This window comes from Plectropomus leopardus, chromosome 3 (genome assembly GCF_008729295.1).
Source record: "Plectropomus leopardus isolate mb chromosome 3, YSFRI_Pleo_2.0, whole genome shotgun sequence".
Lineage (NCBI taxonomy): Eukaryota > Metazoa > Chordata > Actinopteri > Perciformes > Serranidae > Plectropomus > Plectropomus leopardus.
The window spans coordinates 25,295,591-25,311,750 of NC_056465.1; the positions used below are offsets into that span (position 1 = coordinate 25,295,591).

Here is a 16,160-nt window from a genome sequence, read left to right on the forward strand (position 1 = left end):
TTGTGAATCTGCTACTATTGACATTGTTAAATGCATATGTGCCATGAGAGAACAAAAAGCTTCACAGGACTAGTGACTATAATTAAGTGTGATGGGGCTAAGAAAAGAGTTGGGACCCTCATTAAGAAAATTTTACACCATTTTTTACAACATTGTTGTTGAAAAGCTAATTAAAAGCTAAATTATAATCCGATGATAGCCAATTGGCTTTGAGATTGCATTTTGGCCAATGCTTTCTGCATGTTCTGCTCTCCCCAAAGAAATCCAAAGTCTGCCCAAACACGATCGGTCACTACTACTCAGACTATAGACAGAAACCAGAATGTTTCTCATTCCAAAATCTTGTCCTGTTGCCTACTGATTCTGCAGACTTATGCAAATATCTGGGTATTTTACAGAGATTAACTGAGTTGAGAGCTGGTGGTCATGAAACAGTTAATTGACTCGTCATGCCTTGTACAGAAGCATCTACAGGTTTTATGATTCCATTAAATTATTTGTGCTTTTCTTTAAATTCCTCTCACCTGTTAAATTGGTTAACCATTGTTGTTGTCTACTTGTAACAGCGGGTGCACATGTGTATTTGTGTATCTGAATTTTGGTCAGAGTCTCTCTCACTGACTTATCCTGCGTAGCACCGCAAATTCTCTCCTAGAACAACATATGAGTAATGCAACAAAGATTTTAATAGGCCCAGCATCCCTGCGCCTTGCTGTGCATTTCCATTTCCAGTTTTACAATACTGGGATCCCTCTATAAATCACACAGCGGCCTTTGGATTAACAGAGCTGAGCCGGAGAAAACACTGCCCACAGCTCTTCAGAAATACTTGAACCATTGCCTCGAAAACGGAGCGCCGCTTTCACTTAATGTGTAAATCTAACAAGGCAGGATGGTAAATTCCACCTCTCAGCTCGGCTTTGGGGGAATAATGACAATCTGGAGTCTCCCTCCTCACCCTCCCACATCTCACTCATTCCTCATCTCCATAATGACTTCACTTCCTATGCATGCGGCACGACGTCTGTCTGTCTCCTTGCACCATACTGAGGTGACAGCTGTTGACGGTGGTGCTCAAGTCCAAGTTATAGTTGACGTTCTGGTCAAATATGAAGATCAAGAGAGTTGGGGGGGATCGGATCCAGAGGCTGACTGCTGCATGCGGTGGGCCTGACACCGGTCCATGTCAGAAAGGCTGGAGGGCGGGCTCAGTGGTTCAGTGTTAGAAGCTTTAAAGTGATTCCCCACGTTTAAATATTTAGACTGTGTGAGCTGGCTGCTGCAGTCTGCAAATCTCTCATGGTGGGCAGAGAGAAAGTGGAGAAAGTGAGGGAAAACAGAAGGGTGCAGGGAGAGAGAGAAAGTGGAGCAGGAATACAAAAGCACAAAGAAATGCAGAGAGGAAGGGAGGTGAGCTGAGTGCAGCTAACAAAGTTTAGTGGAAATTACCCCCATTGTTTGTTTTTGTTCCCGTCAGCTGCGGTCTTTACCATCTCTCCCTCCTTGGACGAGCGTATAGGGAGCAGCTGGCCAATAGTGGAGAAAGACACACTCACACGTGATGGAAGAAGTCTTGGTATCTTAACAGAGCTCTGTCTCATGGCGGTCTTTATCTCTCTCATCTCAGTCTTGCTCTATCGGTTCATTTCCTCTCCTCCACCCTTCAGTTCAAGCTGCAGTTTAGAAGGAGGCATATTAAGTTTTCATGTGAGCCAGTAGATTTCCTTTCATTACAGAATACAAATGCTTACATACATATCATCTTGTTTATGCGTTTAAAGGAGGGCATATTTTAGTGCATGTGTCAATGACTTGGTGTGTGTGTGTGTGTGTGTGTGTGTGTGTGTGTGTGTGTGTGTGTGTGTGTGTGTGTGTGTGTGTGTGTTGCTGGCATACATTACACAGATATGCTGCCCAGCAGGCATGAGCTCAGAGATAAAAGTGAGTGTGTAGGCATGTAATTGTGTATGTAGCTCACAGTATGTATGTGCATGCTTGTGTGCAAACGTGAATGTGTGTTTTGAGTGTGCACTGCTGTCTGCCCTGGAAAAAAAAACAACCTTAAGCTGTTTCTCAGGACCAGAGACTGGCTGGTTTTCATTTATACCATTTAATCAGGGTTTGCATACACCTGGTGTCCCAGGTGTATGCAATTACCAAAAAGGAAAACCAGCATATCAGTGTTATAGATTGCAGGAACTGAGCTTTGTAATTGTTGTTCTTTTGCTGTATGCATGTAAGACAATGTGAAAAAAGGTTAAAGCAAGCAAGACTCAAGCAGCAATGTGTTTGTGAAATGTAGCATTAAGCTTATTGGCTCTAACAAGGCTATGAGATATTCTTTCGGTTGCTGATTAATGAATGATGTAATATTTGAACAAGTTAATGAGCTGTGTTGATTTCATTAGATGTAGGAGTCCAAGCAGTGTTACCATAAGATGTTTTCACGCAGTTACATTCCTGAACATTTACAAGATGACATAAATTTACTGGGGTACCACAATAGAACTAATTTTGTTGCTGCCCACGTTATGTGTGCTTCCACCGCAAATCAACTTTGCTGACATTGGGAAAAACAAATTGGATTTATTTAAATATTTTCTGAATATTTTGCAAAAAGTGAGAATGCATGAAAGAGATTGCTACCATTTTCAAGGGACGTACAGTTTTATCAGAGAGAAAATCTCATCTATGCAGCAAAATCATTAAGGAAAAGGGTAAAATGAATTGTATCAAATACTACTAAATGACCGTTAAAAGATATACTATGGAAGATTTTCATATATATATATATATATATATATATATATATATATATACTTCCTCATTCAGTGGCGAATGTGTTCATGAACAGTAACCATCAATCCTGTGTAGAATTACATTACATGTGTAAAAACAGCACAATGTGTTTGTAGATGATGCACTACATTATATTAACAACCCAAGTGGTTCAGTTTAGATGCATATACTGTACTGTATTTGCTTTAGGCATTCAAAAGATGGCAAAGTGAATATGTTTCTTTGCACATCATTTAAAAAAAGACAATAATGTTCACCTTCATTTATTTTTCAAGTTAATTTCAAATACATATGCACAACAAATCACTGTTATTGCCATTCTAAATGTATTTGCGAAAATGATTTTAAAAAGTTCTTTAATTTTTACTGTAATTTACTGTAATAAAAAAATGACTGTATAGGCATGTACAACATTTGGCAGGATAATTTAAAGTGTACACTGTTTGTAAATGCACTGTGGAAGCTGAAGCCAGACAAGAAAAAAAGGCATATAGCATATTTCTGGGCTATGTTTTCATTTTAATTACTTGGACTTAAAATTATCTTTTGTGTATGACACAGAACATTCATGAATGAATATGAATATAAGGTTTAAATTCTTGTGGATAAGAGGGACTTAAAAAACACTTACTTAGACTTAGATTAGATGAGACGGGTGTATTACTGCTGGGAGGAACAATTTCACAGTGGACGTTGAGGACAGACAGAAGTAGCTCTATGTTAGACCAAAGACACATATAGACATACACTATCACCACGCAGCAAACAACAGTGGGTTCTAGGCCAAACCGCACTCCATTTGAAAATACATTTAGATGAGTGCCAAGTCCAAACTGTCAGTAGAAAAGCGCTAATATTATCTCTCCATCCCTCCCTCTCTATTCGTCTTCTCCACTGAGCAGAAGACAACGCATGACGCACACATGTGGCATCTCTGTCACTCCATAAAATGTTCCTGCAGAGGTTAAGCCAGCATGAAGCAGAAGAGACGGCGCAGTCAAGAGTGGCGTCAGTTTAATAAAGACGAGACAGCAGATGGACCAGAAAAATATCCAGCTCAAGACAGACAAACTGACTGGCAAGACAGGGAGACAGGTAGAAAGATGGAATTAGAGCTTAAGACAAGCTGGAGCGCAGGCAGCATACAAATGAGAAAAAGGGCTGAGAAAAGCAGATATGCACTAAGAGAGGAAGAGCCACGGAGACAAAGTGACATGCACGCCAAGCAGGCTCTCTCCCTCAGTCATCACTTCAACACCACAACACCACAAGCGACTGCAAAACACATGGGACCGCTCTGCCTGCACAATGGGCTATTATGGGCCTGTGCAGCAGAACATACGCACAAAAATCAGCTTTTAGCACACAGGCCCAAAGTGGCTGAGACTTCAAAACAAACAATGCTACATGTGTATTTTTGATTGTAACTACTCTTTTGGGCGATAAATATCTCTGCAGATCATCTGACTTTGTGTCGCAAACATACACACGTGCAAGTGTGTGTGTAAGTGCGTATGAAGTGGTGTCTAGGCCGTGGCAGCGTCAGGAAATTCCATGGGATGTTTTCAATAAAGCCGGGCAGCGGCAGCCAGAAAACTGGCAAATGAAAACCTGCTGAAGCACACCACCACAGAACTCCAACAACACACTGCGTACCCTCGCAGCGCTCATCCACTCTTCAGCACAAATGATAACTCTGCATGTGCTCAAAAATGACGAGTGTGCGTTTGTTGTTTGCGTGTGATAGAGGGAAAGGGCCACTGAGAATGCATATTTTGCTGAGTGAGTGATGGAAAAATTTCATTGAGGCTTGTATCTGTTTACAATAGCAACAGAACAAGTGTCCAATGTGTGTAAAGCTTGTCTGCGAGCATGCTTTCCCTTTACTGCTATCATCTGGTGCTGCTGTGTCACTCTGTCCACAGGGGAAACAGTGATGCGCTCACTTGGCCTCACTAAGGCCGCTAACGTCATGCTACGGTGGGTGCCTTTGGTCCCCATTACATAATACTGATAGCGAACAGCAGTTACCACAGTGGTGTAAAGGAAAAGGATGAGAGACTGTGAGGAGACAGACACTTTGACATTTCCCCCCATCTCCAGACTTTAGGCTGCTATTAATATCTAATAGACAGCTATGACAGTGGTATCAGTGTTCTCATCTAATGGTGCATTCTCACGCTCCTCGGTTTGCACAATTTCCCGAGTTGGGAAGTCGTTCGTCCAACTTTGGCGTGTTCAGCAGCTTTAGGAGGTAATGTGGAAACAACCCAGACACTACAAAGAAGATTGTATTTTATTGCTCGGAGCATTTAAATTATAGCTTTTTCCAGTATTATTGCTTAACCTGACTTGTTATCAGGATTAATAGTAATAAATAACTTTTTTAACTATGTAGGTCACTCCAGGTGGGAAGCAGCTAATGATTACAACTAGGGTGGAGTCTTATACTTAAATAAAACGACTATCCGCTACAGATAATGCACTTTTTACAAGTATGAATAAAATTTGTAAATATCCCTATATCCCTAAGGAAAATCCTAATTTGGTTATGTGATAAACTTGCAATGAAAAATGATCTGAAAGTCCACTTTGAGATTGTTCTATAAATAATTTTCTAAATATAATAAATATAGCAACTTCTGATCAATCTAAATTACTGTCAGGCTTACTAAACATTACTAAACATCAACATCTGATTTAAAGTCAACCCAAGTTCAGCGTAAACCTGCTCATCCAGAATAAAAACAGAGTGTGAGCAAAAAAATGTATATGCAATATGTGAATTAATAAAAAGTTCCTTGCCATCAACCCAACATTTACTTTTTATGCGCCATGTTTCTGCGCAATATGACGTCAACCTAGCAGGACATATAGCCTACCGAAATTTTATCTGACCTTCTGAATCGTTGTTTTCTGATTTGAGGGGGGCATTCACATGAATTTTCTCAATGGGGAAATTATTCATCCAATTATTCAGACATCACATCTCAGCAAGGATGCAAATGAGCTTTTTTAGCGGTAATTTTATTTTCACCTTACGATGTTGTTCTGGCTAACATGTTAACAAGCCGTTTCCATGCAGCAGATGCAGAAGAAATATCATTTGATGTAATGGTTTTGGCAACTCAACAAATATCACTGACAGTCCAATATTCAGTCAATAACAGTTTAAGCTCTGTTTTCAATTAGATAAATCCTGCTAGCTTTCTTAACAAGCAAATTACTATTTCTTGTTTGTTCCTAGGCTAGTAGCGCACAGTGGCTATTGCTGAAGAAACTTTTGTGACTTAAAACTATAAACCAATTTACTTTAAATAGTTGTACAGCTGTAGGGTTAAGTAATAAGGTTCATAACTGCAAGTGATGTCTTTAAAATGAAAGGTCGTCATTTGATCCAATGGCAATAAAAAATACTGAATAGCGGAGTTTTGCTGATGTATTGTAGGCTTAATGTACGCTCACTGCTTAAGAATTCAACTATTCATATTTTCTGCATCGCTGACTGAAATATGACTGTAACATGTGAGACCGGGAGAGTCCAGTTGACTGAGTTGCTTCTGTGGACCATCGATATAAAATCTTGGCCCAACAGTGAGCTCTGGTGAGGGAGTAATACTGCTCAGTCAGTCTCTTTTATACTACCTGGGGTAATTCAATTATGCCTGCTGGAGCTCTTTCCCGTCTGTAATTTGTATTAATAACCTGTTGGCGAAAGTGAAGAAAATAAAGAATGTCTGTTACAACATGTGTGTGCATGCAGATGTGTGCAGGATGGAGGAAAAAGAGAAAGTGCTTTAGCAAGTACAAAAGCATACATTTTGAACATAAAAGTACTTATGCTACAGGAAGGTGTAGGTGTACAGTACAGCGAGAGGAAGAGGGGGAGGCTGGGAAGCAAGGTGGTGAGCTGAGCAGAGATGGATTTCCTGCCTGAACCACTTTATACACACGTCGTATAGTTTAATTACCCTGTGAAAAAACTCCTGGACCGGACTACGACATCGGTAACTCTAGAGGGCCTTGACCTGAGCGCTGCCCCGGCTCTTTCCCGACAGTCCTGTTTTCCTTCTGCGCTCTGGACAAGGTTCAGGCTGAAAGTGAGGGGTCCAGAGGAAAGGCAGCTAGAGGGGCAATTAATATTAATCTGTTGTTCGACAGAGACGCAACCCGATAAACACAAAAACAGCATATATAGACACAAATAGAGAAATTACTGTTCTGTCAGACAAAGCGCACAGGATCATCACAAGCTAAGACTATTCCATTGTATAATCCACAAGAATAGGCCATGTACTGCGCCTGCTGCCTGCATATACTCACGTCATGTTAATGTGATTTTTGAGATCTGTCCATAAAGATTGGATTTTATGTGATCACATTATTGTACGCCCACATTTGGCTTTAAAAAATAGCTGTTCTACATCTCCCAGGGCTGTATTTATTTTAAAATATGTCTGGACAATCTTAACCCTCACACCTCCTACTCTCTTTCTTTCTCTTCATCACTCTAAATATGCATTGTGGTTAGATTGTAATCAGACTATAAGCCTTTCACAAAGCAAGCTGACCACTTCCAGAACTACTTCTTAAAATCATGAAGTGCAAAGTCAGATTTCTGGGAGTCCAGGCTGTCACTTAATACGTCCTGGCATCATTGGATGATAAAATTTCATGGCTGGTTACAGCCGCTGGGATACTGGGACCAACAGGGACAGTTACAGGACCGTAAAGACATGAGTCAGCGTCCTAAAGACAGAAATAAGAGATGCGAGAAAGGAGGCTTTGTGATTAGAGCATGGGAGAGACTTTATTAAGCTTGATTTATTGAGCCTTTTTGCATCCTGTTTTTGGTATATCTAGAGAAAAGTGTGTCAGCTGAGCCAACCAATGGCGCCCCCAGAAATTTTTCATAGGGGTGGCAAGATGGGGCCAGTGAAAACAATTTAGTGCTGCCGCTGTGCTGCTTAGAGCCTCTGATACTTTATTGTGAGTGGTAAGTCACCAAAAGAGTCTTAAAAGTCCACACTGTTCATAAAACATTCAGGATGCTCAGGCCACTGCTCCTTTAGCTTTCAGCCACCCTTGTTTTTGCCATGCGTACTGGAATGACGCCATTATGTCAACGAATTGAAATATTGCTATTATTACGACACTAATATTTCTTATCATATTAAAGATTATAGTGGCATTATCGTGGATGATAACTGACAACATCATTTGGAGCCAGCATCTGCGCGGTAGCGATCTCCATGGCATCGAGTTCACACTCATACACCAATTGCAAGTAGTGCCATTGATGGCGAGCACTCTGATTGGGACATACAACTGTCAATCATGTGGGGATGTTTTGGTTATGCCGTTGAGAATCATCGTCATGTCGTCCATCTTTATATATACGGTCATATGTTAGGCGATGCATTATTCTTCAAAAAGCCTGCTGCCCTTTTCCTTAAAGAGAAAAAACCCAAATGCACAGCTTTAATTTGAAGGTGATAGTTAATTACAAAACATTTACTGGGAACAAGCCCTTTTAAGTTTAGGGGAGACTGCTGGCTAACTATAAAACCTGTTTTCATTCAGATATCTTGAGGTGAGAGTTCAAGGGATCCCTTTGAGAATGGCCATGCCAGTTGTTCCCTCGCCAAAATTTGTCCTAAATTTGGGGTGTTTTTACGCCCCTTCTCGAACATCTATGCTAGAATGGTTGCAACAAATAGATGCCATAAGTTGTCTAGTTTGAAAAAGTAGCACTGCCTTTGTGCTAGCTTAAAAAATGAGTGCGCCACAGCCTCTTAAATACAGTGATATCAACCTCCAATTATTTTGCTAGTTGGGGGCCAGCAATTGTACAGTGAGGGCCATGGCCCCCCTTTGATTGCTGCTTGGGTGCACTTCTTTTGGATGTGCATTTTCAGGAGGTTAGAAACTACTGGTGGGAGACGCGATGAGTGTGGTAGACAGATGTGCAGCTGGATTCACTGTAAGAGCAGGAACACATTTGTGCTGGTATATTAAGTAAACGTTGTGGTGAAAAAGATTTCGTTTTAATAACCTGTATTCGAGATCTGCAGTGAATTAGTGACAGGTTTTAACTGTGTGGTCATAAAATTTGAACTTCACGTGGCATTGGTGAAAGCACTCAAGACATCACAGTGAGTAGCCTACATGGTTTTGAAAGCCTTTTTTTCAATTATTTCATCTAGTTTCCTTTTATAAAGTATGTTTATGACTTCCATTGCCACAACTTTCCAAACCTCTAAAAATCATTATCATTTGATCAGTATTTCAGTAATAGTTTAATCGCAGTCTTGGTAAATGTTTTGAAATGCTCTAAACATATTGTAATCGAAATGTATTTTTTTATTACCAGGTTTTGATTTCCTTTTTTAGCTTCAGTGTTCTCCTTAAATGAACCTAGAGGGCAGCCCCAGTAACTAGTTGCGTAATTAGCCTGTAACATGCAGATTGTGAGTGCAAAATTGAATGAACGTGCTGCACGGATTTTTCCCGTGCTCTTTCATGTACGTAAATCTGGCCCTCATTGCCTCTGCTTTCCCGAGGCCTTTTCTGAGTGTGCTGTGCTTACTCTGTGCGTATGTGTGTGCTTGTATGTACGCTATAAAGTATGCAAATTACAGATATATGCGCACAAGTACTAAATGCAAGTTTAAGTATGAACCCAGTGTGATCATGTGTGTGTGCGTGTGTGTGTACAGAGCAGGCTACAACTGTAATGGTTCTTATCACTTCACACTAGCTGTCAGTTCTCTCTCACACAACGCTGCAGCCTGTTGGTGACCCCACACACATGTTCACCTCCAGCAGGCCAGCTTTGGAGGACACAGTGGAAAGCTACTACGTAGCCGCCGTACTGACTGGCAACCTCTTGGAAAACATGAGGCTGCAACAGAGCAGATTTTTAACGGTCAAATATGCCTGCTTTATTCGGAAAAATGTGTGAGTGATGCACATGTAAAATTTCAGTTTATTGTAGATTGGTCTGAACACTGTAACATACCATCATATCGCTATCTTTTCCAAGTTGAAATGCTTACAAGGAACTGCTGGTAGTCTGTTTAATGTAAGCTGACAACGTGTGAGACTCAGGCACATACACAGTCACTTATTTATCCACATAGGATTTCTTGGCTGAACACCGTTCTTTTTCTCAGCACTGCCCTTCTACACATTTAAACAGATATACATATTCATATCCAGGAAATGCCCAGTAAAACAACCAATGGGAATTTATACTTAAGTGCCTTTTTAGACTTAGGCTCTCTCTATACATAAAATAGATGTTATGGCTTCTTGTTAAAATGTTAACTGTTATGTCACTAAAACTGATATTTAAAAAAATCCCTCTAAGGTGCAGATATTTAAAACTCTGGTTTCTGTCTGCCCAAGTGGAGAAGTCAAATAGAGCTTTTGGGAAACAACATGATTTCCTCAATTTGCACACACCCGTTGTTGCTTTAATGAAGATACACTAAAAAAAAACAACAATGGGAAACTGTGCTAAAGTTTTGTTAGCGCTGCTTCATCTAATGACTACTTTTCACTAAACTTTGTATTACTGCTCACTTTACAGACAAATGGAGGCATCGGCTGCATCCGATGGTTTTGCTTCACCTTAGCGTCTGCAGTTTGAAATCTGTCAGAAACAGCGGTTTTGGATCGGACCTGGTCAGACCGGAAGATGGTGGGACACGTTCCAGAGTGGGAATGTTGCTGATGAGGAATCAAAGGTAAAACTTTAGCACGTCCAGTACACTGCGTGTATGTTTGATAGAGCTTCTTTGTCCTTACAGCAAACAGGAATAAATGGTGATGAGATCTCATGTAGGTGTTTTGAAAAAGGTAAAGCAAGCCTGTACCCTTTTCTACCTGTAAGATGATTTAGACTGCCTAAGACAGCAAACAGCGGCAAGCATTTGGGGTCATTTTTGTGTTCTTGTGTGGAGGGAGGTAGTTTGTAAAACAAAGGTTGTTTGGACAGAATTCATTTTTTTAATGGAGAGGAAAAAAAGTTTAAAAACGATCTGTATATGTGTAGACAGGGCCTAAAGCACTTAGACTTTTCACACTTGGAAAAATTGTTATTTTACCATCTTTATCTGAGGGGATTTAGTCATTTTTTTAATTATGTAACTCCCATTCACAAGCTCAGTTTGGCGTGTCTGCTCACTTGCTTGAACTGAACTCTTACACAATAGTACAGTGCTGCATCAAAGCTTTAACTTTTCCTTAATAGTATACAAATCATACAGATGCTATCCTGCAAATAATCAAGTATAACATATGACAATAACATAACACCTCTTTGATCTCTAAAGTAACACTCAGTAATTTCAGCTTGCTTTCAACAAAAGCCAAAAAAATGGTCTCCCAGCCTGTGGCCGCAGAAAAATGCTGTCATATCCGACTCATCCTTGTGCATGTATTAAACAATGCAGAGTTGTTAACAACTTGTAAAAGGAAATATGACTCTCCACTTCAACTTTTTAGCCGTAGGAGCTGGACTGAGTTTGTGGACTTTCTGAGGTTCACATGATTTTGATTGTTTCAAAAACACAGTGTGTAACATGAGAGGATTATCATCAGCCCTTATTGCTTCATCTATGCACACTTCAGAAAAACACTTATTTAAGTAGTATTACACAAATTCATTCCTTTATCGCAGTCTTAACTTACAGTGGACACAGAGAGAGAGCAGCTGGATGGTGCAACAGCAGCCTTATCCAAACAGCACAAAGAGCACAGGGAGCAAAAAAACTGCTCAGAGGGAGGACCTAGGCATTTAACATTAATCATACACTGTGGCACACACACACATGCACACAAACACACACACACATGCACACCCTAAAGGCGGCACCACCCATTTTCAGATGCACAAGCACAGACACACAGTCATACAGTAAACAGACACCCACCCACCACCTGCTTTTGTGGGCAAACACTTACATGTGTACACACACAGACACACACACAAGCGCACACTCCCCTCAGGTCACACTACACCATTCAGGAAACATTAGCAACATTAGCCAGGAATGCTAATTGAAACAAACAGCTCATGGTTTCTTCATTTCTGAGGTGGGAGCTGGCTGTAATTGAGACTTCTGTGTGTGTGTGTGTGTGTGTGTGTGTGTGTGCGTGTGTGTGTGTGTGTGTGTGTGTGTGTGTGTGTGTGTGTGTGTGTGTATAGACACCCAGTTTTTCATGCCAGAGATCTGGGAACCATTGTACACTATTATTGTCCTGCTTTTTCTCCAGCTTTGCTTTCAAACACGAAAGAGAGCAAATTATTCACCATAAACACACATTAGTGCTGACAGATTCAGTGTTCCAAACCAAAGCAAACCTGATCTCTCTTTCACTTCACAATTACATGCAAACACACACTCTCAGCTCCAATGAGAATGTATTTGGAGAGACCTCATTTAATGCAAAATAGAGATTCAGGTTGGAGATGGAGTCTTATATTGTTTGGCTGTTTAGGGAGACATCCTATAATCAGCAGGGCAAAGGCTAGCCACTGTGGCCTATAATCCTGTACCTCACCCTAAACATCCGCCATGATATATCTGATCTTCTCTTACCTGCACCAAATGCAAAAAAGTACGTCTGGTTGGGATTTCTCTGCAGCAAGGCGGATACACGGCGAGCCATTCGCTCATTGCGTTTGTAGATGAGCTCCTGGCGGAAGTAGCTGTCGATCTGCAGGGCCGTCATGCGGTCATGAGCTGGCAGGGAGCTGTTGATGAAGTGAGGCAGCTGAGAGAAAGAAGAAAATTTGAGTTAAAGAACATTCATGATGAAAATCCAGAGCAGAATAAAAAGCTCATGAATCATTTGAAGCACACATCAAACACAATAAAGAAAGAACTGGTGTTAAAGAAATTGAGAGGGATAGAAAATGAGACGGAGTGAAAGAAGAGGACGGTGTTGGTGACAACCTAGCAAATGTGCGTGCCTGTGTGAGTGTGAGAACTGGCAACCAGGAGCGTTCGTGACATGACAGCTTGACAGAAAATGACCAATGCAGCGCTCAGGCTGGTTTCTAAATGAGACAGCATCAATGAATGGAGGCGAGAGAGGGAGGAGAGAAAAGTGTCAACACCGTGAGTGTGTGTGTGTGTGCAGGCTGTTGTAGCACATTTTTGTATGTCACTGGGAACACTAATGTGTTTACATATGTGTTGGTGCACGTTGGGCTTGTGCTTGTGTGCATGAGTGAGTGTATCCACCAGTATGAGTGTGTGAACGTGTGTTTAATTGCTGTGTGATTTATTAAGAGCCAGGCAGCCAGAGACAGACCATGCTGGCTACACTCCACTCTTGGCTGCATCAGTGGATTCAACAGGCTGTTAATCTGTGAGGATGAGCGAGGGTCTGTGGTGGGGTAGCTGGGGTTTGGCATCGGGGTCTCAGCTGTCCAACACAGAGACACACCTAAACACACACAGTCTGCATTTCTCTTTCTTTAGTTCTTTCACTTCCTGTCAGGGTATCACTGTACCTGTATTTGACTTTTTCTGGCTCTTATTTTTGATATATATGCAATAAAAAATGAAATATTACTGATAGGTGAAATCCCAGTACACCAAAGTACGTTTCATTTGGTCTGTTCCTTCTTCCTGGGATGCTATTTGCTGTCTTTTTTTGACCTAGGACTGTTTTTACTATTATGGTGCCGGAATTCTTTTCTGTGTGAAAATGACTTTTTTGACCTTTTTTTTTTTGTTTTTATGCATCCCTGCTGGCAATAGCTGCAGTTGGAGGTCTTATGTTCTCGTGTTGCCCATCCGTGTCATTCTCATCAACGCAATATCTCAAGAACACCTTGAGGGATTTGTTTTCTCAAATCTGGCAATTTCAGGAACTTAATTTCAGGAATGAACTGATAAGATTTTGGAAGTCAACGGTCACTGTGTTTTGCAGATTGTATAGATCCTCTGTGCATTTGGGGGATACATGTGTGACCATGTTTTTACAAACATGGATGTAAACTGTGAGTGCATCTTGAGTGGTAAGCAGAGGCTTACGAGTGCGAGGCAGTACTTCTACTTTTTATCAGAGAATCAGAATGAGAAAGGATTAATTTATAGCCAAGTAGGTTGTTACCTACAAGAAATTGCTTTTTGGTGCAGACATAAAACATACAATAAACATATTAAGAGGAATAAACAGAAAACAAAGTACTGCAACACTCAAGGACACAAATATAAAATGGAAAAATAACAATAAAAATATGACAAAGATATTTCAAAAAGTTCTACCAAATATGTACAACATAGCTATTTCAGAGTCAGTATTGACCAACCTGAGGATAGAAGTGTCATAGTTATGATCCATGCTACCTTTAGAAGCATTTACAAGATTACAATAGAATTTGGCCTTGATATTTACAGTGATTTTGATATTACATCTAGCACTTAATTCAGATGTACACTTTGACCCATTACATGTTTAAATTCATATCCAATTTTTTCTTTTTTTTTGTCACTAGTTTTATTGAAAATCAGGTAAGGGTGCAGTAGGCTTCACTGCCTTTTACTCTGTATTTTCTATCCTCCAAACTGACCTCTGAGCAGTCCTCCTCCCCTGGTACTAATATTTCTGTTAGATCTCTGTTTCTGTCCTAACTTTGGCCATCTTCCTTCACTGGGCTCTCTTGTACAGTCAGGCGTACACGTGAGGCTACCTTCAGTCCAAGACAGAAAAAATTGAAAAGATGGAGGGGTCAGAAAAAAAAAGGTTTTTGTGTTGCAGCGTGTACTTGAGTCTCAATTGTGCATTTAAGTGCACATATGCAGATGTGTTAAATCTGGAATTGTATTTGAGTGTGACAAGAACACATGCATACATAACAGTTGCTGTCTAAAACTGAGTTACAATTTGACACAACAGTGGAACAGCTGTGAACGGTGCATAAATCAGTGTGTGTGTGTGCGGTTGTGTGTGTGTCAACGTGTGGTGTCTGAATACTGAATACATGGGGGGATTTATTATACCACATGTGAACAAGGTGCTGCTCTCCAGCATCCATCCAAAATCTGTTTCTGACACATTTTCTCTCACTCCCTCGACCGCGCTCCCACAGTCTGTTTCACATAATGGTTGAAAGGTTCCTATTCACACCTTCATCAGATATTTATTTCTGTCATTTGTGATGAGCATTAAAGGGGAACTCCACCAATTTTACACTTCAAAGTCAGTTTACAGGTCTTGGGGAGAATTACTGAATACTTGACTCAGCACTGGGGCTAAAGACTGAAAGTCTGAAGTTTACTGAACTGCTGTAGCCCATTTATCTCTGCTTAAGGCGAGCATAAAACACCCACACTTCTGACACAACTCTTGGCGATTGATTCGCATCGTGGGTTATGTGGGCATCAGGTTTTGACCATAGCCTTTTTTCCATCACCCACTGGTTTATGGACTACCGTTTGGAAGTCTCAATTTTGGCATTTTGGCTGGTGCCATCTTTTTTTTTTTTTTTTGCTTGTTTGTTTTGATTTTAGCCAGAAGGGACTATATTTGGATGAGAGGGTTGAGCTGGGGAGAATACAAATTGCTACACCTCTATCCTGGTTGACAGGTCGTTGTGTTAGCTTCTGGTATTGTCAATCACAAGTAACCAAGTCCTGAAGCGTACCCTGCTTTATCATCTGTTTTACTCTAAATGGGACTATAATTTACAAAATGAACATCATGCTGTATTAAAGAAGACTTGACGCTGGCAACTGAGACCATAAACTCATTAGGAAAAAGTTTAATGAGGTAATAAATCAAGTGAGAAGTTGGGTTATTTTCTTTTAGCCTACAATCGGACGTCTTTTTGCAACCAGTGGAGTCCCCTCTGGCTGGCCGTTCGAAAAAAATGCAGGTGTAAGGCACTTCTGCATTAGCTTCACTTTTCCAACACGGTCTCAATCCGAACTCGTCACACGGTGACGCTCGATCAGTGACCTTCCGTCTCAACCTATGACGTTTTAGGTATCCCTGTGCGTCAGCTGTCAGCAAACTCCACACAGATGGCCCAGGATGCTGGAAGGTGACATTTTGTCAGGGAATATGGGACAGCCTTGTTGTCTGCTTTGTTAGGTTTCCAAAAAAAAAAAGAGAACTACATCTATCTACTACATTTATCTTTGAATTTCTCACAAGTTTGGGGGAATTGGATTTTACATTTTCTATAGGATGAGCCTCTGCAATTTACAAAGATAAAACCATGTATGTAATTCCTCTGGAATTCTGTGACCATAATGATTAACTGTGGCAGGTAACATGATGTTATCTGCCACAGTGATTTTTATTCACATTTGGCAGGTTTGTGGTTAATTTCAAGA

The 16,160-nt window shown here is 40.7% G+C and overlaps 1 protein-coding gene across 1 annotated transcript in view; it reads right to left on the reverse strand.

Moving 5' to 3' along the window:
* trabd2b (TraB domain containing 2B) overlaps nt 1-16,160 on the reverse strand; it is an 83,047-nt gene that overhangs the window by 13,955 nt on the left and 52,932 nt on the right. The window contains 1 exon segment of the mRNA XM_042484051.1: nt 12,408-12,582. Within this exon segment, the coding sequence (XP_042339985.1) occupies nt 12,408-12,582 (175 nt within the window).